At 49.8% G+C, this 25,670-nt stretch overlaps 3 protein-coding genes across 3 annotated transcripts in view; 2 read left to right on the top strand and 1 right to left on the bottom strand.

The window, feature by feature from the left end:
- ubxn1 (UBX domain protein 1) overlaps positions 1-16,790 on the top strand; it is a 37,757-nt gene extending 20,967 nt beyond the window's left edge. The window contains exons 5-10 of the mRNA XM_072245619.1: positions 1,929-1,995; positions 6,179-6,370; positions 8,812-8,863; positions 10,087-10,197; positions 12,637-12,817; positions 16,536-16,790. Of these exons, the coding sequence (XP_072101720.1) occupies positions 1,929-1,995; positions 6,179-6,370; positions 8,812-8,863; positions 10,087-10,197; positions 12,637-12,817; positions 16,536-16,576 (644 nt within the window). The 3' untranslated portion in view covers positions 16,577-16,790. The remainder of the gene's footprint in view (positions 1-1,928; positions 1,996-6,178; positions 6,371-8,811; positions 8,864-10,086; positions 10,198-12,636; positions 12,818-16,535) is intronic.
- A 4,670-nt stretch (positions 16,791-21,460) lies between these two features.
- On the bottom strand, positions 21,461-22,949 carry LOC140188875 (distal membrane-arm assembly complex protein 1-like). The gene is made up of 2 exons (XM_072245536.1): positions 22,702-22,949; positions 21,461-21,861 (listed from the first exon to the last, which is right to left on the bottom strand). Exons 1-2 carry the CDS (start codon positions 22,892-22,894, stop codon positions 21,746-21,748), a joined length of 309 nt encoding a protein of 102 aa, XP_072101637.1. The 5' UTR covers positions 22,895-22,949; the 3' UTR covers positions 21,461-21,745.
- A 576-nt stretch (positions 22,950-23,525) lies between these two features.
- The window catches only part of dpp3 (dipeptidyl-peptidase 3), a 61,744-nt gene continuing 59,599 nt past the window's right edge, over positions 23,526-25,670 (top strand). Inside the window, exon 1 of the mRNA XM_072245769.1 lies at positions 23,526-23,611. Within this exon, the coding sequence (XP_072101870.1) occupies positions 23,595-23,611 (17 nt within the window). The 5' untranslated portion in view covers positions 23,526-23,594. The remainder of the gene's footprint in view (positions 23,612-25,670) is intronic.

Below are 25,670 nucleotides of genomic sequence, written 5' to 3'. Positions count from 1 at the left end.
GGTTTGTTCTTATATCTGGCGAATATTCAGAGAATCTCGCACAAACTGCTCTGCTTTCTGGTAGTCATCAAAAAATCTTTTTTCTCCACCAGGCAAAAAAATCTTCAAGGTTGCAGGATAACGCAGTGTAAATTGATAACCATGATCCCATAGGGTTTTTTTCACTGGATTAAATTTCTTCCTTCTCTTCAAAAGTTCGTAACTTATATCAGGGTAGAAAAAAACTTTGTTCCCTTTAATTATCAATGGCCCTTTTCTATCTTTGGCAGCTCGAGCAGCTGCCTGTAGAATCCTTTCCTTGTCTTGAAATCTTAAAAATTTTATTAAAATCGATCGTGGATATTGGTCATCTTTTGGTTTTGGTCTTAAAGCTCTATGTGCCCGCTCAATTTCAATTGGTCGAACCTCCTCTTCTATTTGCAAAACATCCGGGATCCATCTTTGAAAAAATTCTATTGGTTTATCTCCCTCCGTACCTTCTTTAAGACCAACAATTTTAATATTATTACGTCTACTAAAATTTTCCAACATGTCCGCTTTCTCCAAGAGTCGGTTTCTTTCCGAATTCCAGACAAGCAGATCATTTTCTGTTTTTTCCACTCTATCATTCATATGCCCCATTGCTCTTTCCATCTTCTGAAGCTTCTTATGCATTTTGTCCTGTCTCGCCATAACTTTATCATAGTACATCTTCTTATCTCTAAGCTCTTCTCTTACTTTTCTTCATTTAGCTGTTAACTGCAATATAGCCTCTCTCATATCTCTATCATCTCCTTTACTTCCAATCGCTTCCAATTCTTTCTCCTCTTCTTCATCTGTGTTCTCTGCAGAATCCAATTCTGACTCTGAGTCATTTTCAATTGCAGTGGGTGTCGGTTCTTGTAGTTTGCATTGTGTCGATTTGCGCATGCGCTCTTCTTTGCGCATGCGCATTTCCGGTGTCTTTTTCGAAGAAGCCGTTACCACCGCCATTGCTCCGTTCTACCGAAGGAGATCCAACCTGAGTCCGAGGCTCCATTATTGCAGTAGGCCCTTTTTCCTTCCCCTCTCGCGGCTGCTTCGCAACAGCAGACTTCTTTTGTTGCGGTTTAGGAAGCATATCGTAAAGAAGTCTTACAAAGTTTATAAATAGTTTTCAGAAAATATTTACTAACTTTGTTTTGTTTAAACGGTACTTTACTGATTTGTTGTGGGAGAGCTGGATTTACACATCTCAATCCCACGTCATCACGTGACGCCCCCCCCTGCACGTTCTTCCTTGTGGCCGTGTGGTTTGTCTCCACCCCCTACCCCCCGCTGTCGCTTGTCTTCTCGCCACGTCCCATAACAAAACAACAAATAACTCTGAGTGGATCAATCACAAGCACACTTATTTTACTTGCAGCAAGGGGAGGCCACCGACGCACAAGGTGACAGCCTCAGAAACACAGACCACATAGTCACTCCCTTATACTTCAGTGTGGCGGCTACCCAAGCCCCTATTCAAGGAATGGGTGCATTCTAGCCTGCTTAATCAAAGTATTTGGCATTCTTCTGAAGTTTGTTGAGGGCTCAGGTTCCTTCAGCATAATGTTGCATGAACTCTATTAGCAAAGCAAACTCTGGTGCAATGCAGGTTCCGTTTTGTTACTCCAAGTGAAGTACATTTCCACTCCCCCCCGGTGCTTTGATTCCCTCCCACATTCCAAAGACGTGCAAGTAGGTAGGTGAATTAATTGGCTGCTCTCTGTTGTTCTCAGTGTGAGGGTTCTAGATGTTCGTCGTCACTCGGTTGGGAAAGAGGCTGTATCTCTCTATGACTCTGACAAGGTCACAGTCTGTGGCCTCTGTTGTAGAAGGGGAGTGTCCGGAAGTATTTCCTTCCTGTGCATCCCATTCCATCGTCAAGTGGACCCCCACTCACTAACTGATCATGTTCCTTCCCGCAGAAAATTCCGAGCAAGTTCGGCAGAACGCCGCGCTATCAGAAGAGGAGAAGAAGGAACAGCTAAGAAGGTAACTCTGCTCTGTACTAGCTATCTAATTCCGTCTGGACTGGACGTCCTCTTTGCCAATGGCAGAGATCAGGATTGGCCCCCCCGAGCCTGTCACTCAGTCGGGCCAGCTGATGGTTACTCTGACCAAGGGTACAGGTAAAGCTGTATGATTCCCCGCAGTTCATGGGTATAGCTGAGACTCTACTGGGATTAACTTGAACTTCCAACTGGGGACTTGGATCGAATTGGATCACGTGATGGGATGTAGTTGTCATTAGCCAATACATCATTTCTTCCCCTGGCAGTTAATCTGATCAACCATCTCAGGGGGGTAGCTCCCCCCCCATCTATTACCATGTCAGTGCTGTTTACATTATAAATATGTGCTAATATTTATGGATAAAGGCATGTTTTAATTCATTATCTGTACCTTAACCTCTGATTTTACTTTATATAATTCTTATTCTTTACAAAGCTCAAACGTTTTCTTTTTGTTACATGTCATGCCAGCACACCACAGCAAGTTCCTCATAGGTAAATGTTCACTCAGTGGCCATGTTATTAGGTACAGGACTGGAACCTGGTGTGATCTTCTGCTGCTGTGGCCCATCCACTTTAAGGTTCATAAGGCCATAAGACACAGGAGCAGAAGTAGGCCATTCGGCCCATCGAGTCTGCTCCGCCATTCAGTCATGGGCTGATCCAATTCTTCCAGTCATCCCCGCTCCCCTGCCTTCACCCCATACCCTTTGATGCCCTGGCTAATCAAGAACCTATCTATCTCTGCTTTAAATACACCCAATGACTTGGCCTCCACAGCCGTTCGTGGCAACAAATTCCACAGATTTACCACCATCTGACTAAAGTAATTTCTCCGCATCTCTTTTCTAAATGGACGTCCTTCAGTTCTGAAGTCGTGCCCTCTTGTCCTAGACTCCCCTACCATGGGAAATAACTTTGCCATATCTAATCTGTTCTGGCCTTTTAATATTTGGAATGTTTCTATGAGATTATCTCTTCATTCTCTTTAACTCCAGGGAATATCATCCAAGAGCTGCCAGATCGTCCTCATACGGTAACCCTTTCATTCCTGGATTCATTCTCGTGAATCTTCTCTGAACCCTCTCCAATGTCAGTATATCCTTTCTAAAATAAGGAGCCCAAAACTGCACACAATACTCCAAGTGTGGTCTCACGAGTGCCTTATAGAGCCTCAACATCACATCTGACGTGTTGTGCATTCAGAGATGCTCTTCTGCAAACCACTGTTGTAACGGGTGGTTATTTGAGTTACCGACTTGAACCAGTCTAGCCATTGTCCTCTGACCTCTCCCATTAAAAAGGCATTTTCGCCCACAGAACTGCTGCTCATTGGATTTTTTACTTTTCGCACCGTTCTCTGTAAACTCTTGAGACTTTTATGTGTGCAAATCCCAGGAGATCAGCAGTTTCAGAGATACTCAAACCACCCCATCTGGCACCAACAATCATTCCATGGTCAAAGTCACTCAGATCACATTTCTTCCCCCTTCCAATGTTTGGTTAGAACAACAACTGAACCTCTTGACTGTGTCTGCATGCTTTGATGCATTGAGTTGCTGCCACGGGATTGGTTGATTAGATAGTTGTATTAATGAGCAGGTGCACAGCGTACCTAATAAAGTGGCCACTGAATGTCATGGTGAATAAAGTTGATCCTTGATCCATTAATTTATTACTGGTGTGTTTCCGGATATTTTTAATCTCTCCCTCTCCCAGTCTTCCAAATTGTCTCATCAGTGTCCCTTGTACCTAAGAAAACCAAACGTGCCTGAATGATTGATGCCCTGTTGCACTGACCTCAATCATAAGCAAATGCTTTGAGTGGTTGGTTAAAGACTAACAGCATGCTACCACCCACACCGGACCCCCTACAATTCGCCTACCAACTGAACCGGTCTACCGATGCCATAGCTACAACACTACACACCGTTCTCACTCACCTGCAGAAAAGAGATGCACACGTTAGAATGCTGTTCCTGGACTACAGTTCAGCATTCAATACCATAATTCCCTCCAGACTTGACAGGAAGCTCGGAGACCTGGGCCTGCACCCCGCCTTGCGCAGCTGGATCCTAGACTTCCTGTCGGATCACTGACAGGTGGTAAGGATGGGCTCCCTCACCTCTGCCCCTCTGACTCTCAGCAGAGGTGCCCCTCAGGGCTGTGTCCTGAGTCCCCTCCTCGACTCCCTTTACACCCGCGCCTGTGCTGCCACACACAGCTCCAACCTGCTGATCAAATTCGCAGATGGCACGCGTTGATCGGCCTTATTTCTAGCGGTGACGAGACAACCTACAGAGGGGAGGTTAACACCCTGACACAGTGGTGCCAAGATGATAACCTCAGTGTCCAAAAACCAAAAGAGCTGATCGTGGATGACAGGAGGAACAGAGACAGGCTCGGCCCATTCAATATCAATGGGACTGCGGTTGAGAGTGTGAGTAGTTTCAAGTTCTCGGTATACACGTCACCGAAGATCTCACCTGGACTGTACACACCAGCTGTGTGGCAAAAAAAGCACAACAGCGTCTCTTCCACCTCAGGCGACTGAAGAAGTTTGGCATGAGCCCCCAAGTCCTCAAGATCTTCTACAGGGGCACCATTGAGAGCATCCTGACTGGCTGTATCACTGTCTGGTACGGGAACTGCAGAGGGTGATACGGACAGTCCAGCGCATCTGTGGATGTGAACTTCCCTCCATTGAGGACATTTACAGCAGCAGGTGCAGAAAGAAGGCCTGGAAGATCATTGGGGACACCAGTCACCCCAACCAGAAACCGTTTCAGCTGCTTCTGTCTGGCAAACACTAGCGCAGCATTAAAGCCGGAACCAACAGGCTGCAGGCCATTAGAGTTATAAATTCACATGCCTGTACACTGTGATAAAGTCATAATGCAAAGATTTTCACTCCCTCAAGTTGTGGGATGGATGCAAGATTTAAATAAACCCCTTCCCCCACGTGTCACTCTTCTCCCTTTCTCTATTCCCCTTTCTGGTTCACCTCTCACCCCTTTTTTTCTCCTCACCTGCCTCTTCAGCTCTGTAGTCCCCCTCTTCCGTGGTCCACTCTCCTCCTGTCAGATTCTTCCTCCTTCAGACCTTTAGCTTTACCCACCTATCACCTTTCAGCTTCTTCCTTCGTTCCCCCTCTCCTGCACCCACTCACTTGGTCTCACCTGCGAGGTTGTACACCTTCCCCTCCCTCCCAAACACCACCACCTTATTCTAGCTTCTTTCCCCTTCCGTTCCTGTCCTGAGGAAGTGCCATGGACCAAAACGTTGACTGTTCATAGCACAGTAACAGGCTCTTCAGCCCATCTATTCCACACTAAACTGTTATTCTGACTGGTCCCATCGACCTGGACCTGGACCACACCAGACCATACGCCTCCCATCCAAGTACTTATCCAAATTTCTCCGAAGCATTGAACTTAAACCCGCACCAGCCACTTCGGGCAGCTCACTCCAGCTCCTCTGAGTGAAGGAGCTTCCCTGGCTACTGCTTGTGTTCTGCTGAACACAGCGGGCTTGCTGTGTTGGCGCCAGAAGGAGATTTGTGCCCCCCCCCGTGCCCCCAGCATATCCTCAGTTTGTGTCAGCTGTTAACGCAAGTGACACATTTCACTGCGTGTTTCGATGTGCGTGTGATAAAGAAATGGATCCGAGTCTGAGAGTCCAGGGACTTGGGGGGTGGTCGGGGGACTGTCTTGTTCTGCTGTTGGTGTTTCGTGGCTGTTGTTCTTAAAATAGAAAAGAACAGAACTTCACTGTCATTGCTCAAGATGATGAGATTGCGGTGCTACTCCAGTCCGTGCAAAATAGAGACTTACGATGCATGCGGTTTGTCTCAATTTAAAACAAAATCCCGTGTTTGCATGCAGCGTGTTGTCGCTTGTGTCGTTCTGCCGAGCGTTGTGGGTAATGTCGATGCCAGAACGTGTGACGACCCACTTGCGGGCTGCCCCCAGCACACCCCTGAGTTAATGACGCAAACGACGCATTTCACCGTGCACGTGATAAATAAATCTGAATCTACCCGCCCCGCCGGCTTGCCTGCGCTTTATTTTGAGACGTACTCCCTGCCCCACCCCCCAACCCGGCGATTGGTAGGAAGGTCACCCGCTGGTCCGGCTGCCTGACGTGCGGTCTGTCCTCCACAGGCTGGAGGAGCTGATGAAGCGACGGCAGCTCGAGCGGGAGGAGCGCGAGAAGCGGGACGAGGTCAGCCGGGAGAAGCAGAGGCGGAAGCAAGGCCAGGAGCTCTCGATGATCCGGCAGAAGCTCCAGGAGGAGGAGATGAAGAAGGTCGCCGAGGAACGCCGAAGGGAGAAAATGGAAGACATCAAAGCCAGGTAACCAGAGCCACAGGCCCAGCTGAGCAGTGGGGTGGCGGGGCGAGAGGGGCACAGTTCCACACCCTTCTGCAGGCTGTATGGGCAATGGGAATTGTGACAGTGGACTAACTCCCCTTCGTTTAACCTCTATGTATTCACCCTCACACAGGAGCGAGTCCTTGGGGAGTACTGGCACTTGGGGTGCAGAGTTAGATGTGTGAGAATGTGGAGTATATTGGCTGAGCTGCAACATGTGTCCATCTGTCCAGAGCTTTGCCCTCTATCTAACTTGTTCTCTTCCAGCCCCCGGAGTGTGTGATGGGACGGTGTGGAGGGAGTTTCACTCTGTCTCTGACGCTGAGAGTGTGTGATGGGATGGTGTGGAGGGAGCTTCACTCTGTGTCTGACCCCGGAGGTGTGTGATGGGACGGTGTAGAGGGAGATTCACTCTGTTTCTGACCCCGGGAGTGTGTGATGGGATGGTGTGGAGGGAGCTTCACTCTGTGTCCGACCCCGGGAGTATGTGATGGGACGGTGTGGAGGGAGTTTCACTCTGTCTCTGACGCTGAGAGTGTGTGCTGGGACGGTGTGGAGGGAGCTTCACTCTGTGTCTGACCCCGGAGGTGTGTGATGGGACAGTGTAGAGGGAGATTCACTCTGTTTCTGACCCCGGGAGTGTGTGATGGGATGGTGTGGAGGGAGCTTCACTCTGTGTCTGACCCCGGGAGTGTGTGATGGGACGGTGTGGAGGGAGCTTCACTCTGTGTCTGACCCCGGGAGTGTGTGATGGGACGGTGTGGAGGGAGCTTCACTCTGTGTCTGACCCCGGGAGTGTGTGATGGGGCGGTGTGGAGGGAGCTTCACTCTGTGTCTGACCCCGGGAGTGTGTGATGGGACAGTGTGGAGGGAGTTTCACTCTGTGTCTGACCCCGGGAGTGTGTGATGGGACGGTGTGGAGGGAGCTTCACTCTGTGTCTGACCCCGTGAGTGTGTGATGGGATGGTGTGGAGGGAGCTCCACTCTGTGTCTGACCCCGGGAGTGTGTGATGGGGTGGTGTGGAGGGAGTTTCACTCTGTGTCTGACCCTGGGAGTGTGTGATAGGACGGTGCGGAGGGAGTTTCATAGCACTGTTGCTTTCATCTTGCAGCATTTGAAGAATTTACGTTGGACAATGTCATACAAAGTTACACTGGATCAGTCCGCTGAGCAACAGGTCTTCAGCCCTTGTCCAGCAGTCTTTATTTCCATCCAACCTCTCTTTGAAGTCAATCTTCTTGAACTCTGCAGGAGTTGGTGAGGTGTGGCGGTGGATGTTGGTTACATGGACCTTAGCAAGGCATTTGTGAGGGTTCCGAATGGGATGTTGGTCAAGAAGGTTCATTCGCTGGGCAATCAAGATGAGGTAGTAAATTGGATTAGACATTGGCTTTGTGGGAGGAGCCAGAGAGTGGTAGTAGATGGTTGCCTCTCTGACTGGAGGCCTGTGATTAGTGGGGTGCCGCAGGGATCAATGCTGGGTCCATTGTTATTTGTCATGTAGATATATATGCCCTGGATGAATATGTGGTTAACTGGATTAGTAAATTTGTGGATGACGCCAAGGCTGCGGGGTGTAGTGGACAGCGAGGAAGGCTATCATGGCTTGCAGAGGGATCTGGGCCAGCTGGGGAAATGGCAGATGGAATTTAATGCAGACAAGTGCGAGTTGTTGCACTTCGGTTGGACCAACCAGGGTAGGTCCTCCATGGTGAGTGGTAGGGCAGGAGATCAAAGGGATCTGGGAATACAGGTCCATAATTCATTGACAGTGACGGCACAGGTTGATGGGGTCGTAAAGAAAGTTTTTTGGCACATTGACCTTCATGAGTCAAAGTATTGAGTCCAGGAGTTGGGATGTTATGTTGAAGTAGTGTAAGACATTGGTGAGGCTTAACTTGGAGTACTGTGTGCAGTTTTGGTCACCTGACTTCAGGAAAGACCTACCTAAGGTTGGAAGAGTGCAGAAAAAGGTGAGGGGTGGAGGGGAAGGGGGCTAGCTGGAAGATGATGCGTAGAGCCAGGTGAGTGGTAAAAGTCCAGGGCTGGAGAAGAAAGAATCTCTACGGGAGAGGAGAGTGGACACTGAGAGAAATGGAGGAAGGGGGGGAGGGGTGAAATTTGTTCACCGGAAGGAGAAATCGATATTTATACCATCAGGTTGGAGGGTACCCGGACAGAATGAGGTGCTACTTTGCAGCAAAACCTCCTCTCTTCTCCCCTTCCCCCCAACCTTTTTATTCTGGCATCTTTCCCCTTCCTTCTCAGTCCTGAAGAAGGGTCTCGGCCCGAAGCGCCGACTGTTTACCCTTTTCCATAAGTGCTGTCTGGCCTGCTGAGTTCCCCCAGCGTTCTGTGTGTGGGTGTGTTTCTCTGATGCGTCTCTCTTGACCAGCGACCTTCATCTCTTCCACTTTTTCAGGCAGCGAGTTCGGGAGAAGATCGAGAGAGACAAGGCGGAGAGAGCCCTGAAGGTGAGTAGCATAAACCAGAGTTCCCTTCATAAGTTTAGACCTTGCAAGGACGGGGTGGAGGGTGTTATTTCACATCCATACCACCTTCCCCCAATCGATCATGGGAATGACCTGCGGTCAGTTCCAGATGCCCTCCTCTGGGTGAAAACCTTCTGCCCCATTTTCCCCTCCAGTCCCACTAGCCGACTGTAATTGTGCAGCACCTCTCGGTGATCCCAGTGGGTGTCCTCAGTAAGGGCCATGTCCCGGCAACAGACCCTTCGGCCCAACTGGCCCATTCCATTCGCAGCAACACCCCTGTGCCTCCACATTCGGAGCGAAACCCTCGCCCCCACGCCACTCCAAATGCCCCTCAGCTGCTGTAACTGTACCTGTCTCAGTCACCCGTCTTTGAGCTCGTTCCGGGTGCTCACTACCCTCTGTGTAAAGAAGTTACCACCCCTCTTTCCTCTTGTATTGGTAGTTTTCGACTCGCCAACGCTGGGGAAAAGACTATGACCATCCACCTTATCCCTACCCCTAACAATAGTATAAACTTCTGTGCGGTCGCCTCATTATCCTGTTACACAAGGAATAAAGACCCAGTGTCACCAACCTCTCCCTGTAATTCTCAGCCTTCAGTTCTGGCATTGTCCTTGTAAATCTCTTCTGCACCCTCTAAAGACGAAAGCTGAGTGTTATTTATTTTCAATGAGTTATGACGTGGAGTAGCCCCTTCCGGCCTCCGACAATCCAAAGATGTGCCAGGCATTATACGTTGCCCTGGGACTAGGCTAGGGTTAAGCAGGCCAGGCAGCATCTGTAGGAAGAGGTTCGGTCGATGTTTCGGGCCGAGACCCTTTGTCAGGACTAACTGAAAGAAGAGATTTGAGAGCGGGAGATCCGAAATGATAGGAGAAGACAGGAGGGGGAGGGATGGAGCCAAGAGCTGGAAGGTTGATTGGCAAAGGGGATACAGAGTTGGAGAAGGGGGAGGATCATGGAACAGGAGGCCTAGGGAGAAAGAAAGGGGGAGGGTAGCCCAGAGGAAGATGGAGGGCAGGCTAGGAGTGATTGTGAGAGGGACAGAGAGAGAAAGAAGGAAAAAAAAGAGGAGGGAAATAAAATTAGGGATGGGGTAAGAAGGGGAGGAGGGGCATTAACGCCTCTTTGAAACTTGTCATTTTTTATCCCCACCTTCTCCACACACTTCCCCCACCCCCCAAACCCACGGTGGTCTGTAGTTTGGTGGTGGTGGTACAGCTGCAGCTTCCCCGGCACAGCCAACGCCAGTGGTTCCCCGGCACAGCCAAACACCTCCGGTCAAGCGGGAGTACGATGAATGCCGATTGCAGGTGAGTACTTCAGAGCTGGGGGCCTCCACCTTTCGGTTGCCCTGTGGCAGGCAGGCAGAGAGCTGATGGTCACTGCGATGGAATAATCCCTGTCGCCTCAGAACCAAGAATCAAAATCGGGCTTAATATCACTGGGATATGTCGTGGGATTCCTTTACGGCAGCGGTACATGATAAATATAGAGGGAAAAACTGAACTACAGAAAGTATATTTTCTTTTTAGTGGTTTGGCTTGCTCGGCCGTTTCAAGAGTCAAACACAAATGTGGGTCTGGAGTCACAGATAGGCCAGACCAGGTAAGGACGGCAGGATTCCTCCCCCCTAAAGGACATCAGTGAACCAGATGGGTCTTTACGACAATTGACAAGGTTTCATTGGGTACTTTTATTGAATTCAAATTCACCGCCTGCCATGGTGGGATTGGAACCCATGGCCCCAGTGTATAACTGGGTCTCTAGATTACTGATCCGGTGGTAATTACCACTCCGCCAAATCTCCCCTCCACCATCGATGAACACTTACAGCAGTGTGTACTATCTACAAGACGCACTGCAACAACACAGCAAAGATCCCAAGGCAGCACCTTCCAGACCCACAACCACCACAATCTAGAAGGACGAGAACAGCAGATACCTGGGAACACCACCACTTGGAAATCCCCCTCCAAGTCACTCGCCATCCTGACTTGGAACCACATCGCCGTTCCTTCATTCTCCCTGGGTCAAAATCATGGGACCCCCTCCCTAACAGCACTGTGGGTGTCCCTACACCTCAGGGACTGCAGCGGTTCAAGAAGGCAGCTCATCACCCACCTTCTCAAAATTTTCTATTGGAGAGAAAAAACCCACTAAACTAACCTAAGCCACCTTCTCAAGGGCAGCTAGGGATGGGCAGTAAATGCTGGCTTAGCTGGCGACTCCTACATCCTGTTAATTAATAAACTAAAGAAGTATATGTCTATTAAATAGTTAAGTTAAAAATAAGTGGCAGGGAAAAAACAAATTAAAAAAAAGTAACACACATCAAAGTTGCTGGTGAACGCAGCAGGCCAAGCAGCATCTGTAGGAAGAGGTGCAGTCGACGTTTCAGGCCGAGACCCTTCGTCAGGACTAACAGGCCTGAAACGTCGACTGCACCTCTTCCTACAGATGCTGCTTGGCCTGCTGCGTTCACCAGCAACTTTGACGTGTGTTGCTTGAACTTCCAGCATCTGCAGAATTCCTGTTGTTTGCGTTTAAAAAAAAAAGTATTGAGGTGGTGTTCATGGGTTCAATGTCCATTCAGAAATTGGATGGCAGAGGGGAAGAAGCTGTTCCTGAATCACTGAGTGTGTGCCTTTAGGCTCCTATACCTCCTTCCCGACGATAACTGTAATATGAGGGGATGTCTTGGGTGATGGGGGTCCTTAATGATGTACGCCACTCCTTGAAGAAGTTTTAGCTGGTACCCGTGATGGAGCTGACTAATCTTACAGCTCTCTGCAGTTTACTTCGATCCTGCACGGTGCTCCCCCACCCCCATATCAGTCAGCAGCGCATCCCATCAGAATGCTCTCTATTGTACATTTGTAGCAGCTTTAGAGTGTTTTAGTTGACAAACCAGATCCCCTGAAACCCCTAATGAAACATAGCCACTATCTTGCCTCCTTTATAGCTGCATGAAAATGTTAGGTTCTTGGAGATATTGACACCCAGGAACTTGAAATTGCTCACTCGCTCCACCTGATCCCTCTGTGAGGACTGGTGGGTGTCTTGCTCTTTCAGAAGTCCACAATCAGCTCTTTGTGTGGGCACGTGGCCAAGTGGTTAAGGCGTCGGTCTAGTGATCTGAAGGTCGCTAGTTCAAGCCCCAGCCAAGGCAATGTGTTGTGTCCTTGAGCAAGGCACTTAATCACACATTGCTCTGCGACGACACCGGTGCCAAGCTGTATGGGTCCTAATGCCCTTCCCTTGGACAACATCGGTGGCATGGAGAGGGGAGACTTGCAGCATGGGCAACTGCCGGTCTTCCATACAACCTTGCCCAGGCCTGCGCCCTGGAAACCTTCCAAGGCGCAGATCCATGGTCTCACAAGACTAACGGATGCCTGATCAGGTGTTTGGTCTTGCTGACATTGAGTGCAGGGTTGTTCCTGAGAAGCCACTTGACTAACCCCTCTGCTCCCCCTCATGAGCTGGAACTGCTTCTTAACGTTTTGCTATGACAAAGATATTTTGCAATTCACTTCTTGTCCCCTTTGGTGTTTCCCCCTCGCACCTTCTCTTCTCCTGCCCTTCATCTTTCCCTTTCTTCCATGCTCCACTGTCATCTCCAATCAGATTCCCTCTTCTGGCCTGCTGGGTCCCTCCAGCATTTTGTGTCTGTGTCTCAGGATTTCTAGCATCTGCCGAACTGCTTGTGTCGACGACTCACTGCCTTTGCCTCGCTCTCCCCTCCCCAGATCCGGTTACTGGATGGCACGCAGCTCACGCAGTCCTTCAAGAGCCGGGAGCAGCTGGCGGCCGTCAGGCTCTACGTCCAGCTGCAGCAGCAGGAGAGCAACGACAACTTCAACCTCATGACTTCCTTCCCCCGCAAAGTCTTCTCCGAGGAGGACATGGAGAAGCCCCTTCAGGAGTTAGGTACCGTGGGCAGGGAGGTGGTGGCCGGAGACCCAGTGGGCGGGCAGCACTGTTGGAATGTAACAAACTGAACCAGGAGTTCAAGTTTATGAGAGTACATACACGTCAACACATACAACCCTGAGATTCATTTGCCTGCGGGCATCCTCAGCAAATCTATAGAATAGTAACTGTAAACAGGATCAATGAAAGATCAACCAGAGTGCAGAAGCCGACAAACTCTGCAAATGCAATTATAAATAAATAGCAATAAATAACGAGAACGTGAGATAACCATAAGTCTGTAAAGTGAGATCAGTGGTTGTGGGAACATCTCAATGCATGGGGCAAGTGAGTGCAGTTATCCCCTTTTGTTAAGAGCCTGATGGTTAAGGGGATAATAACATTTTGACCTTGGTGGTGTGAGTCCTGAGGCTCTTTTACCTTTTACCTGATGGCAATAGTGAGAAGTGGGCACGTGGCCAAGTGGTTAAGGCTTTGGACTAGCGACCTGAAGATGGTGAGTTCGAGCCCCAGCCGAGGCAACGTGTTGTGTCCTTGAGCAAGGCACTTAATCACACATTGCTCTGCGACGACACCGGTGCCAAGCTGTATGGGTCCTAATGCCCTTCCCTTGGACAACATTGGTGTCATGGAGAGGGGAGACTTGCAGCATGGACAACTGCCGGTCTTCCATACAACCTTGCCCAGGCCTGTGCCCTGGAGAGTGAAGACTTTCCAGGTGCAGATCCATGGTCTCGCAAGACTAACAGATGCCTTTAATAGTGAGAAGAGAGCATGGCCTGGGTGGTAGGGATCTCTGATGATGGATGCTGCTTTCCTACGGCAACGTTTCATGTAGGTGTGCTCAGTGGCTGGGAGGGCTTTACCCGTGATGTACTTGGCCAAATCCACTGCCCTTTGTAGGATTTTCCCTTCAAAGGCATTGGTGTTTCCGTAATGCAGCCAGTCAATACACATCCATAGAAGTTTATCACATGTCATGCCGAAAGTCCGCAGTCTGCGAAGGAAGTAAAGGCACTGTCGTGCCATCTGGCCCATCGAGACTGCTCTGCCATTCAATAATGGCTGATCAGGACGTGGACTGCCTAACTTTTCCACAAGGCCCTTCAAGATTCAAGACTATTTATTGTCATTCCACAGCAGGCCCATTTGGTTGTCACTTCACCTGTGAGTCGGCTGGGGTGATATACTGCGTCCGGTGCTCCCGATGTGGCCTTTTATATATTGGCGAGACCCGACGCAGACTGGGAGACCGCTTTGCTGAACACCTACGCTCTGTCCGCCAGAGAAAGCAGGATCTCCCGGTGGCCACACATTTTAATTCCACATCCCATTCCCATTCTGACATGTCTATCCACGGCCTCCTCTACTGTAAAGATGAAGCCACACTCAGGTTGGAGGAACAACACCTTATATTCCGTCTGGGTAGCCTCCAACCTGATGGCATGAACATCGACTTCTCTAACTTCCGCTAATGCCCCACCTCCCCCTCGTACCCCATCTGTTATTTATTCACATACACACATTCTTTCTCTCACTCTCCTTTTTCTCCCTCTGTCCCTCTGAATATACCCCTTGCCCATCCTCTGGGTCCCCCCCCCCCGTCTTTCTTCCCGGACCTCCTGTCCCATGATCCTCTCGTATCCTTTTTGCCAATCACCTGTCCAGCTCTTGGCTCCATCCCTCCCCCTCCTGTCTTCTCCTATCATTTTGGATCTCCGCCTCCCCCTCCCACTTTCAAATCCCTTACTCACTCTTCCTTCAGTTAGTCCTGACGAAGGGTCTTGGCCTGAAACGTCGACTGTACCTCTTCCTAGAGATGCTGCCTGGCCTGCTGCGTTCACCAGCAACTTTTATGTGTGTTGCCCATTTGGTTGTTCCCGCTCTGTCAATTGCCCAGCTTCTGCCACTGCTATCATGACTCAGTAAGAACGTTTAATCCTATGATTCCGTTACCGATTCTTGCTCCGCAGATACTTAACAGTTTCCATGTGTGTATTGACCGAGGAACAGTCAGTTTACGTCGTCAGAGGTTCTGCCCCTTTGTCAGCTTTCCATCGGATGGGTGTCAAAGAAGATGCTGCTGCCTCTTATCTGGGTCCAATATTTCTCCCCTCAGCCAGCTCTGTTCCTCAACATTGCTGTCCGCAGGAGCTTGCCACATACTTAGTTAAGCCCATCACGCCTCACCACCAGCTCACCACAGCTCTCTGCCCAGTGCCAGTCCTTCAAGTTGTTCCCCAAACACAGACCATCTTAAGATCCTCCTAATTGAATTGAACTAACTTTATTTCTTACATCCTTCACATACCTCAGGGGTAAAAATCTTTACGTTACGTCTCTGTCTAAATGTGCAATCATAGTAATTAACTTATAATAAGTTATAATAAATAGGACAGTCAATGTAACTAGAAATGCACTCAAATCAGTGTGAGTTAATCAGTCTGATGGTCTGGTGAAAGAAGCTGTCCCGGAGCCTCTTGGTCCTGGCTTTACCGTTTCCCGGATGGTAGCAGCTGGAATAGTTTGTGGTTGGGGTGACTGGGGTCCCCAGTGATCCTTTTTACACACCTGTATTTGTAAATGTCCTGAATCATGGTTAGTTCACAACTGCAGATGCGCCGGGCTGTCCGCACCACTCTCTGCAGAGTCCATTCCAGGTAACCCTGCCAGGGTTGAGGGTTTTTGGTGTTTCTGTAGCTTTGGGATGGGGTTGCTAGCCTTGTGCCCACCCCTCCGTCTTTTGCATGCAGGCTTGGGACCATTCATGGTGGAACTCTTTCCTTGTGCACCGGAGTTTATAATTCCAACCCCGATTTGCTTTGTGGAGGGATGCCTACAGTGGAAGTGTCTATAGCTGGGGTGCCTAAGACTTTCGCACAGTGCTGTATTTGTCAACGTGGAGCGGAGAGTGAGCTTGTAATTTTGGTGGGAGTAAAGGATGTTGGGAATGACGAGGCTCGGGGGGTGTGAGACTAGTGACAGAGGAGTGCCAGGGCAAGGGGGTGGTGTGGTGCAGACACACCTAGCTGAGGCACCAGGCAAGGTCATTTGATTCCAAACAATCGGTTTATTGATCTTTGCAGAATGTCTCTTTGGGGCTTCCCGTTTGTTAATGCAAATATCTAATGAGCCAATCACGTGAAAAGCAACTCAGTGCATAAAAAGCATGCAGACATGGTCAAGAGGTTCGGTTGTTGTTCAGACCAGACATTGGATTGGGGAAGAAATGTGAGCTAACTGTCTTGACCATGGAGTGATTGTTGGTGCCAGACGGGGTGGTTTGAGTATCTCAGAAATTGCTGATCTGGGATTTTCACACACAGCAGTCTCTAGAGCAGGGGTTCCCATCTTCTCCTAAGCCATGGTTAATGGTAGGGGTCCAAGGGGTCCATGGACCCCTGCTCTAGAATTTACAGGGAATGCTGTGAAAGACATTCAGTGAGTGGCAGTTCTGTGGGCAAAAATACCTTGTTAGTGAGAGAGGTCAGAGGAGAATGGCCAAACTGGTTCAAGCTGACAGGAAGGTGACTAACACAAATAACAACAGTAGTGTGCAGAAGAGCATCTCTGAACGCACAGCACGTCGGGCCTTGAAGTGGACGGCCTACAGCAGCAGAACGCCATACCAGTAAAGTGTCTTGCTGATTGCACTGTGGACAATTCATGAAGCCGGTTAATTCTGTGTACTTTGTTTTTACTGTTGTCTTGACAGGTCTAGTCCCTTCAGCAGTGTTGATTGTTTGCAAGAAGTGAGCTTTCCTGAATGCCGCACTCAACTGCCGTTATAAAGCTCGTGGAGAGACGGAGCGCGTGGGGCTGCTGTCACCGGCCTGATCCTGCACAGTGCCTGACAGTGAGAAAACATGCCCTCACCAGGGCTTTGCAGGGCCGGCCTTCCTTTAACAAAAGACTTTTGTTTGTCTCGAGATTAAAGCAAAATGTGAAATAAAAAATTGTAAAATTTTAATGCTCTGGACGCTTCACTCAATGCCCGAGCAGCGTGTTTACCGTCGAAGTGAGTGACGCCGCCGTTCCTGTGGCGAGCTCTTTCTTACAATTTCAACGTGACCGGAGTCGGGAAGGGGCTACCGTTGCAAATCCGTGTGTTCGGAAGTTAATGCTGAGACTATTAGTAATTTGTATTGGGTTGCGCGAGGCAAAACTCGCTGGAGGAACTCAGCTAGTCAGGCAGGGCTCATCCTAATGAAGGGTCTTGGCCCGAAACATCTTCCTCACCTGTTGAGTTCCTCCGAAATTTACTCTGGATTTCCAGCATCTGCGGAATCTCTTGTTAACAGCCAATGGTGGAATCTCAGCAACGGATTTAGACCATGAGACACGGGAGCAGAATTAGGCATTCAGCCCATCGAGTCTCTCCACCATTCCAATGTGGCTGATCTACTTTCCCTCTCAACCCTATTTTTCCTGCCTCCTCTCTATAACCTTTGACACCCTTACTTATCAAGAACCTATCAACCTCTGCATAAATAACCCAACAGCTCGGCCTCCACAGCTGTCTGTGGCAGTGAATTCCACAGATTCACCACCCTCTTGGCTAAAGAAATTCCTCCTCATCTCGGTTCTAAATGGACGCCCCTCTATTATGAGCCCCCTGGTCCTAGACTCTCCCAATACCAAGGGCATCCTCTCCACACTCCAGTTCAACTCCTTTCAATATTGGAGAAGTTTCAATAAGATTCCCCCCCCCCCATTCTTCTAAACGCCAGCTAGTACAGACCATGAGCCATCAACCACTCCTCGTACATTAACCCTTTTATTCCCGGGATCGTAGTCATGAACCTCCAGTGCGTACAGGCCCTGAAGCATCCAACACTTCTTGTACATTAACCCTTTCATTCCCCCTGGATGCTCTCCAATGCAGTATTGTCAAAATTTCAGCACCTGCCGGTTTTGTTTTCTGTCTCCTTATTGTACCCTTGAACACTCTAATCAAGTTCACACAAATAGCGACCGTTTGGTCTGCCTCAGAAGAAATAAACTGAAAGTAGGAAACTTTCCCAGTCCTGTGCCAACCTTAAAAGAGTCTATAAGATTCTTTATCTTGTCACATGTACATAGGAGCACACAGTGAAATGCATCATCTGTATCAATGACCAACGCAGTCCGAGGATGTGCTGGGCGCTGGCCCCAAGTGTCACCACGCTTCCTGCGCCAACATAGCACGCCCACCACTCACCTGTACTTCTTTGGAACGTGGGAGGAAATTGGAGCTCCTGGAGGAAACCCACGTGGTCAAAAGGAGGACATGTGTACTTGCGGACAGCGGCGGAAATCAAAACTGATCAATGATCGCTGGGGCTGTAAAGTGTTAATGGTAACCACTACGCTATCGTGCTTTGACATTCCCCTCCGCTCCGAGAAGGGTTATGCTTCATGTTTCATCCAGCAGATAGTGTCTTCAACAGCCCAGTGGTCCTCGTGCTGTATTGGACCTGGAGTAACAATTATTTTGTTCTCCTTTACGCTCACGTACAGGAAATGACATCAAACAATCTTTGAAGTTCAAAGTACATTTATTATTAGATTATGAGAACACTCAATCCTCTTTTATTGTCATTTAGAAATGCATACGTGCATTAAGAAATGATACAATGTTTCTCCGGCGTGATATCACAGAAAACAGGACAGACCAAAGACTAACACTGACAGAACCACATAATTATAACATATAGTTACAGCAGTGCAAAGCAATACCATAATTTGATGAAGAACAGACCATGGGCACGGTAAAAATAGTCTCAAAGTCCCGAGTCGATTGAATCCCAAGTCCCCGATAGCAGGCGGCAAAAGGGAGAAACTCCCTGCCATAAACCTCCAGGCACCGTCAACTTGCCGATGCCTTGGAAGCAGCCAACACTGAGTCCATCCGTCCGAAAACTCTGAGCTTCCGACCAGCCTCCCGAACGCCATCCTCTGCCGAGCACCTTCGACCTCTCCCCGGCCGCTGAAGCACGCAAAGCCGGGGATTTCAGGGCCTTCAGCTCCGGAGATTCCGGTTACCACACAGTAGCAGTGGCAGCGAAGCGGGCATTTCAGATGTTTCCAAATGCTCTCACGCCCGTCTCCATCAAATCAGAATTGTACACGGCCCCCTACTTGACACACAACAAATATCATCACCGAAGTGGGAGAAGATGGCGGCATGATGGTTGTATATCAAAGTATATACAACCTTGAGACTTGTTCCCTTACAGGCAGCCACAAAACAGAAAGAAGCTCAATCGAACCCACAAAAAAAAGGCCATCAGGCATTCAATGTGCAGAAAAAACACACACACACACATTGTGCACACAACAAAAGCAAGCAAATGACATTCAGAACTGAAGTTCACAAAAGTGACTCAACAGCCACCAGGCCGGTCATCACTGCAGCCGGTTCGGGAGCCCGTTAGTTGCCGACCATGGCCTCAGTTCACCGCGGAGGTGAGTGAACCCCGTGGCTGAACGCCAGCTCGTCTGGATAAACTCCCCTCGGGCTTGCAGCCGGGTACAGGTATCGAAACGTCGGTTAAAATCCTGGATGGAAGCCCCAGAAGAGTTTATTTGTCATTTACGCTGGGAAAGCACTAGATCCTTTCTCACTGGCTCATCTCTCGCCTCCAGCCCCAATACCCTAAGTATTTCTACCTGTCCTGTTTTAAGCCCATAAGATATAGGAGCAGAAGTAGGCCATTTGGCCCATTGAGTCTGCTCTACCATTCAATCAGGGGCTGATCCAGTTCTTCCAGTCATCCCCATTCCCCTGCCGTCTTCCCTGCTCTGGCTAATCAAGAACCTATCTATCTCGGCCTTGAATGCACCCAATGACTCGGCCTCCACTGCCGCTCGTGGCAACAAATTCCACAGACAATTTGGGTCATTCTTCGTTCACGGGCCCAGCAAAGTCTGCCGATGATATGAAGATAGGTGGAGGGGCAGGTAGTGCTGAGGAATCAATGTGACTGTGGCGGGACTTAGATTGGAAGAATGGACAGAAAAGTGGCAGATGTATGATAATGCATTTTGGTAAAAGGGACAATAGTGCAGACTATTACCTAAATGGGGAGAAGGTTCAAACATCAGAGGTGCAGGGGCACCTAGGAGTCCTCGTGCAAGACTCCCAGAAGGTTAATTTGCAGGTTGAGTCTGTGGTGAAGAAGGCAATTGCAATGTTGGCATTTGTTCCAAGGGGAATAGAATATAAAAGCCAGGCGATAATGCTGCAGGCCACACTTGAGAGTATTGTCAACAGTTTTGGGCCCCATGTCTCAGGAAGGACATGTTGTCATTGGAGGGAGTCCAGAGGAGGTACATGAGGTTGATTCTGAGAATGAAGGGGTTAACATATGAGGAGTGTTTGGCAGCTTTGGGCCTGCACTCACTGGAAGTTAGAAGAATGCGGGGGGATCTCATTGAAACCTACCGTACGTTGAGGGTAAGAACAGAGGTAAGGAGTAACCAGAGAGTGGTGAGTCTGTGGAACGCCCTGCAGTGGAGGCCAAGGCTGTGCGTATATTTAAGGTGGAAGTTGATTGTTTTCTGGTCGGTCAGGGTATCAAGGCAGGTGAATGGGCTTGATGGGATCCGGGATCAGCCATGATGGAATGGGTGAGCAGACTGGATGGGCTGAACGACCTAATTCTGCTCCTATGCCTTATGGTTGAGTTCTGCCTCAATTCCACCCGGCACTTCAATCGGTCGAACCCTCAAGACTTCAGTTCGCACCACAAAAATGCCAAGTGGTGCAGGCAGTTGAACAGCTCGACTCCGAAGGGGCAGTTACGGGGTGATTGATTGCAGTGATTTGTATTTGAGAGGAAGTGTGTTTATACGGCAAATTATAGTGTTGTTTGTTTCCTCAGTGCCACCTTTAACCGGAATAGTGAATCAACATGAGCCCTGAGCAGCTCTGGCACTCAGCACAATGTGCCAGCCTCAATGCTGGTGAGAGAGTTAAAATGGGCTTCTCCTTGAAGTACGGTCGTTCTGCCCCGGAACGCGTGCTGGGAACACCGGGATTTGGACCCAACGATGAAGGGACAAAGTCTGGATGGTACAGAACTCGGAGATGTGTCTGTGGAGCCTTGGGGGGTGGGAGGGGGTGACACGGTCTGTGCGTTCTCCCCCGTGACTGGGTGCTCCGGTTTCCTCCCACGCTCCAAAGACGTACGGGTCAGGGTTAGTGAGCGGCGCGTTGGCGCCGAAAGCGCGGTGACACTTGCGGGCTGCCCCCCACCCTCCACCAGCACACCCTCGGCCTGTATCGGTCGCTGACGCCAACGGCGGGTCTCCCTGCACGTCTCGATGTACGTGTGACCTCTCGGAGTGACGATTCCGGACTCGGAGCCGGAGGCCCAGCTCCGGGACAGAAAGTATTTAACGTACCCTCCAACCTAACTCCGCCGTGGATGGCCCCAGGCTGCAAAAGGGAGACTGGGCACGGGGGGGGCTAGCAAACCCATTTCCGTAAAAACCCAGAGCTACAGGAATGCCAACAGAAGCTCCGAAGACCTCATCCCGGGGAGAGGAAGGATTGGCGACAATGGGGACAACGGGAAAGACTGACCAGGACTGAGGACGCTGGCAGACTGCTGCCAGTGGCTTTTGCCCCAATAGGGGTGATGGGCTTAAGAAAATGACCAGCTAATTTCCAGTAAGATGTTTAATTTATTTGATGAGCAAACTCCATGGCATATTTCCAATACCGAACGTGTACAGAAACGTTGATTAACACAAGCGCACACAATGACACGATGTACTTCCCCCATGTCACCCCAACCCGCCCCATCTGGGCACCTCAAGTCTTTAGAAATAATTCCTTCCACTGTGTGAAAGTTCTTTTTTTTTCACTCCCCCCCCCCCCCAAGAGAAATTTTTCACATAAGTCACCAAACTTTCCCTTTGGTGCTGAAGCAAGGTCAGTCAAGGTCTACTGGACGGCTCTCCCGGTTTGCTTTGTAGGCCCGGTGCTCCTCTGTACTTCGGGTGAGACTTGTCAACAGGATCGACCATGATGACCAGACCCAAGGATAGCAAGCCTGCCACGGGAGAAGGAAAAGCATGTCAAAAGTTGTAGAATCAAAATGTGCAGGTGCGAGGGGCCCTGCAGATGCTGGGAAATGCAGAGCAGCGCGCACAAACCGCTGGAGGAACTCAGTGGGTCGGGCAGCATCTATGGAGAGGAACAGGAGTAGACTGCTTTGCCGAGTGCCACAAAAGGTGGGATTTACTGGTGACCACCCTTCATAATTCTACTTCCCATTCCAACAGCTCAGTCCAGGGCCTTTCCTGTTGCCCCGATGAGGCCACCTCAGGTTGGAGGAGTAGCACCTCACATTCTGTCTGGGTAGTCTATAGCCTGATGACATGAACATCAGTTTCAGCAACTCCCAGTGCTTTCTTTCCCCCCCCCCACTCCACCCCACCCCACCCCACCCACCCTTCCTCCTCTCTTTCCAGTCCCCACTCTGGCTCCCTTCACACTTTCACCTCATTTGTCCATCACCTCCCTCTGGTGCCCCTGCTAATTCCCTTTCTCCTATCAGATTCCTTCTTATTCTGAATTCTGCCCCCTTCCCTTCCAGACCCGACGAAGGATCTTGGCCCGAAATGTTGACTGTTTACTCCCCTCCGTGGACGCTGCTCGACCTGCTGAGTTCCTCCCGAATTTTGTGTGTGTTGCTCATAATGTGTTGGCCCCTTGAGATCCATTTAATTAGTTTTAACCAGGTTTTATTTAACATTTTTATATAATTGTATAGGGGTGGGGGTAAGGTTGCGGTTGTCCAGACGGGGGTGGGGGCAGAGGGAGTAGGAGGCAGGGTCTGGCGGGCGGTAGGATGGGGGTCTGGCCGGGGTCTGCGCCCCTCCGGACTCACTCAGGGCGAAGACGATCTGGCCCACGGTGCCCATCCGGGTCGGTCCTCCCTTCTTCATCACCCCGCGGGCCGAGGCGTAAACGTAGCCGCTGGCAGCCACCAGGCCGCCCCCGCACACCACCCGGCAGCCCCAGCAGTCACGAAACGACCGGCGAGCGGGAGCGGCCGCCTCGCTGGTCCCTGGAGCTGCCATCGACCTTCCCGCAAAGGCCACCCGGACCACTAAACCAACGGACTCCTTTAACACGGATTGTGTCCGGGCCTAAAGCTTCCCTCGGACAACCGGCTGTTGCACTTGTCATTACCGGTGTCCAAAATCGTCGAGTTAGATACAATTAAGGTTATAAAAGAAACATTTAGTTTGTAATATTTATTTATTTATCTACTTAACGATATGAGTTATTGTTCATGCCAAATATAAATCTCATACTTTATAAAGACACCGGCCCCAGTTTAGGATTCCATCTCCCTGTTTGATTGGTTGATGTCAAAGTCAATCATTTCCTCCTGCTCTCTGATTGATCAAGTTGGATGTCAATCAATACGGGGCTGGTCCGCCAGCCCAGGAATCACTGCATTATTATTTTTCCCCGTAACTATTATTCAATCATAATACCAGAGATATAGCTTGACTTCCTACCGTGCTATTTTCGAACTGTTATGAGACAGCCTCCTCGTACGGGCTGGTAGCACGTGATATTTTAAACTCGGGGGACGGGTCGTCTCTGCCCCCCGATTGGTGGTGGAGCACGTCAATCAGACAGTCCCTCGCGCGGGTGGTCGCAGGAGGTGTCAGTCGGCCGCCCCGCTGCCCTATTGGTGGGAGCCGGGCGGCGAGGGGGCGGGAGAGGAGTTGCCCGTCCCGCCCCGTGACCAGAGGCCGGAGCCAGTGGATGAATGAAGCGGAGAGGTGAGTTTCCCTTCGGCTGGCGGGGACCCCCCTTACCCGCCGGCTCCGAAATAGCCGGCTCCCGCCCGTAACTCAAGAAGCTTCCTTTGTCCTGGTTCGGACCGAACGCTGCAACCCCCCGTCCCCTTTTCAATATTGGCCAGGACGCCCGGCCCCTTTAACGTGGGCTAGGAAACGGGACCTCTTTACTATTGGGGTGCGCCTGGTCCCCTGTGTCTACAATGAGAAACTACAAATAGTAGTTCTTTTTTTTTGGGGAGGGGGTCGGGGTTCAGGTCCCCTTTAAGTTGGAGGTCTGTCCATATCCCGTATTTTTGGAAGGGGTTCCCATCCACCCCTGATCCCTATAATGTCGGAAGAATAATCTGCAGATGCTGGAAATCCAAAGCAACACACACACACAAAAAAAAGCTGGAGGAACTCAGCAGGTCGGGCAAGAGAGTATTGGGTCGAGACCCTTCACCAGGACTGGAAAGGAAGAGGAACTTGTACTTTTGGAGGGGTTACCTGCACCCCCTTTAGAGTTAGAGGGTCGCTGGGATCCCATAACTGTTGGAGCTTTCTCCGATGGTCGTGCTTCTAGGTTCCCGAGGTCCCCCCTGGACTTCAGCCGTCTGGCGTTTGTCTGCTGGCGGTACGGTCAACGGGGAGGCTCCACGCCGAGGGAGGTACGGCGCTGGAGCTGGCGGAAGATGACGGCGCGACACCATTAGCGAGTGAAGGGTTGCAAGGGTGCTGCCTGACCTTCTGAGCGCCTCCGGCATTTTGTGTGCGTGGCTCCGGATCGCCAGCCGTCTGCAGGCTGTCTGGTGTCCGCCAAGGGTCCCCAGGCGTCTGGCATGCCATGGACCCCCCTCCCTCCCTCCCGATCTGCCCGGGGCCGTGCGGTGGCTACCCGTCTTTATCAGCCTCCACCATGTTAAAACAGGGGCTTCTCCGTTCGGGGAATCCAGCCAGAGAATCAGAATCGGGTTTAGTATTACCGGCATGTGTCGCGAAATTTGTTAACTTAGCAGCAGCAGTACATAATACAGAAGAAAAATAAAATAAGTAATTCATTACAGTATACTGTATTGAATAGATTAAAAATCATGCAAAAAGCAGAAGTAATATATATTGAAAAAGTGAGGTAATGTCTAAGGATTCAATGTCCATTTAGGAATCATACAGTGGAGGGGAAGAAGCTGTTCCGGAATCGCTGAGTGTGTGTCTTCAGGATTCTGTATCTCCTCCCTGATGGTAACAGTGAGAAAAGGGCATGTCCTGGGTGCTGGAGGTCTTTAATAATGGACCTTTCTGAGACACCGCTCCCTGAAGATGTCCTGGGTACTTTGCAGGCTAGTACCCAAGATGGAGCTGACTAGATTTACAACCCTCTGCAGCTTCTTTCGGTCCTGTGCAGTAGCCCCTCCATACCAGACTGTGATACAGCCTGTCAGATGCACTCCATGGTACATCTATAGAAGTTTGTGAGTGTATTTGTTGACATACCAAATCTGTCCAAACTCCTAATGAGGTACAGTCGATGTCTTGCCTTCTTTATAACTGCATCGATATGTTGGGACCAGGTTAGGTCCTCAGAGATCTTGACACTCAGGAACTTGAAGTTGCTCACTCTCTCCACTTCTGATCCCTCTATGATGTCTAATTCATGCATTGAAGGTGGGGCGGGGTAGGTTAAAGGGGGATGCGAAGGGCAAGTTTTTTCTCTAGAGAGTGGTGGATGTCTGGAATGTGCTGCCTGGGGTGGTGGTGGTAGATTATTGGATCTGGGAATACAGATACAAAATTCCCTAAAAGTGGCGTCACAGGTAGATAGGGTTGTAAAGAGAGCTTTTGGTACATTGGCCTTTATTAGTCAAAGTATTGAGTATAAGAGCTGGAATGTTATGGGAGTTCATCTCTGAACTATAATAGTCATAGTCATACTTTATTGATCCCAGGGGAAATTAGTTTTCGTTACAGTTGCACCATAAATAATAAATAGTAATAGAACCATGAATAGTTAAATAGTAATATGTAAATTATGCCAGGAAATAAGTCCAGGACCAGCCTATTG

Source organism: Mobula birostris, chromosome 28, assembly GCF_030028105.1.
Source record: "Mobula birostris isolate sMobBir1 chromosome 28, sMobBir1.hap1, whole genome shotgun sequence".
In the NCBI taxonomy this organism is placed as follows: Eukaryota; Metazoa; Chordata; class Chondrichthyes; order Myliobatiformes; family Myliobatidae; genus Mobula; species Mobula birostris.
The sequence above is the reverse complement of the archived record's forward strand: the minus strand, read 5'-3'. Positions and strand labels throughout refer to the sequence as shown.

What these genes read in the sequence shown, in the direction of transcription:
- LOC140188875 (XM_072245536.1), bottom strand. Translation starts at nt 22,894, where the DNA reads ATGGCAGCTCCAGGGACCAGCGAGGCGGCCGCTCCCGCTCGCCGGTCG. An exon ending in CCAGATCGTCTTCGCCCTGA is followed by an intron (nt 21,862 to 22,701) that starts GTGAGTCCGGAG and finishes CTCCCGTGGCAG; the next exon opens with GCTTGCTATCCTTGGGTCTG.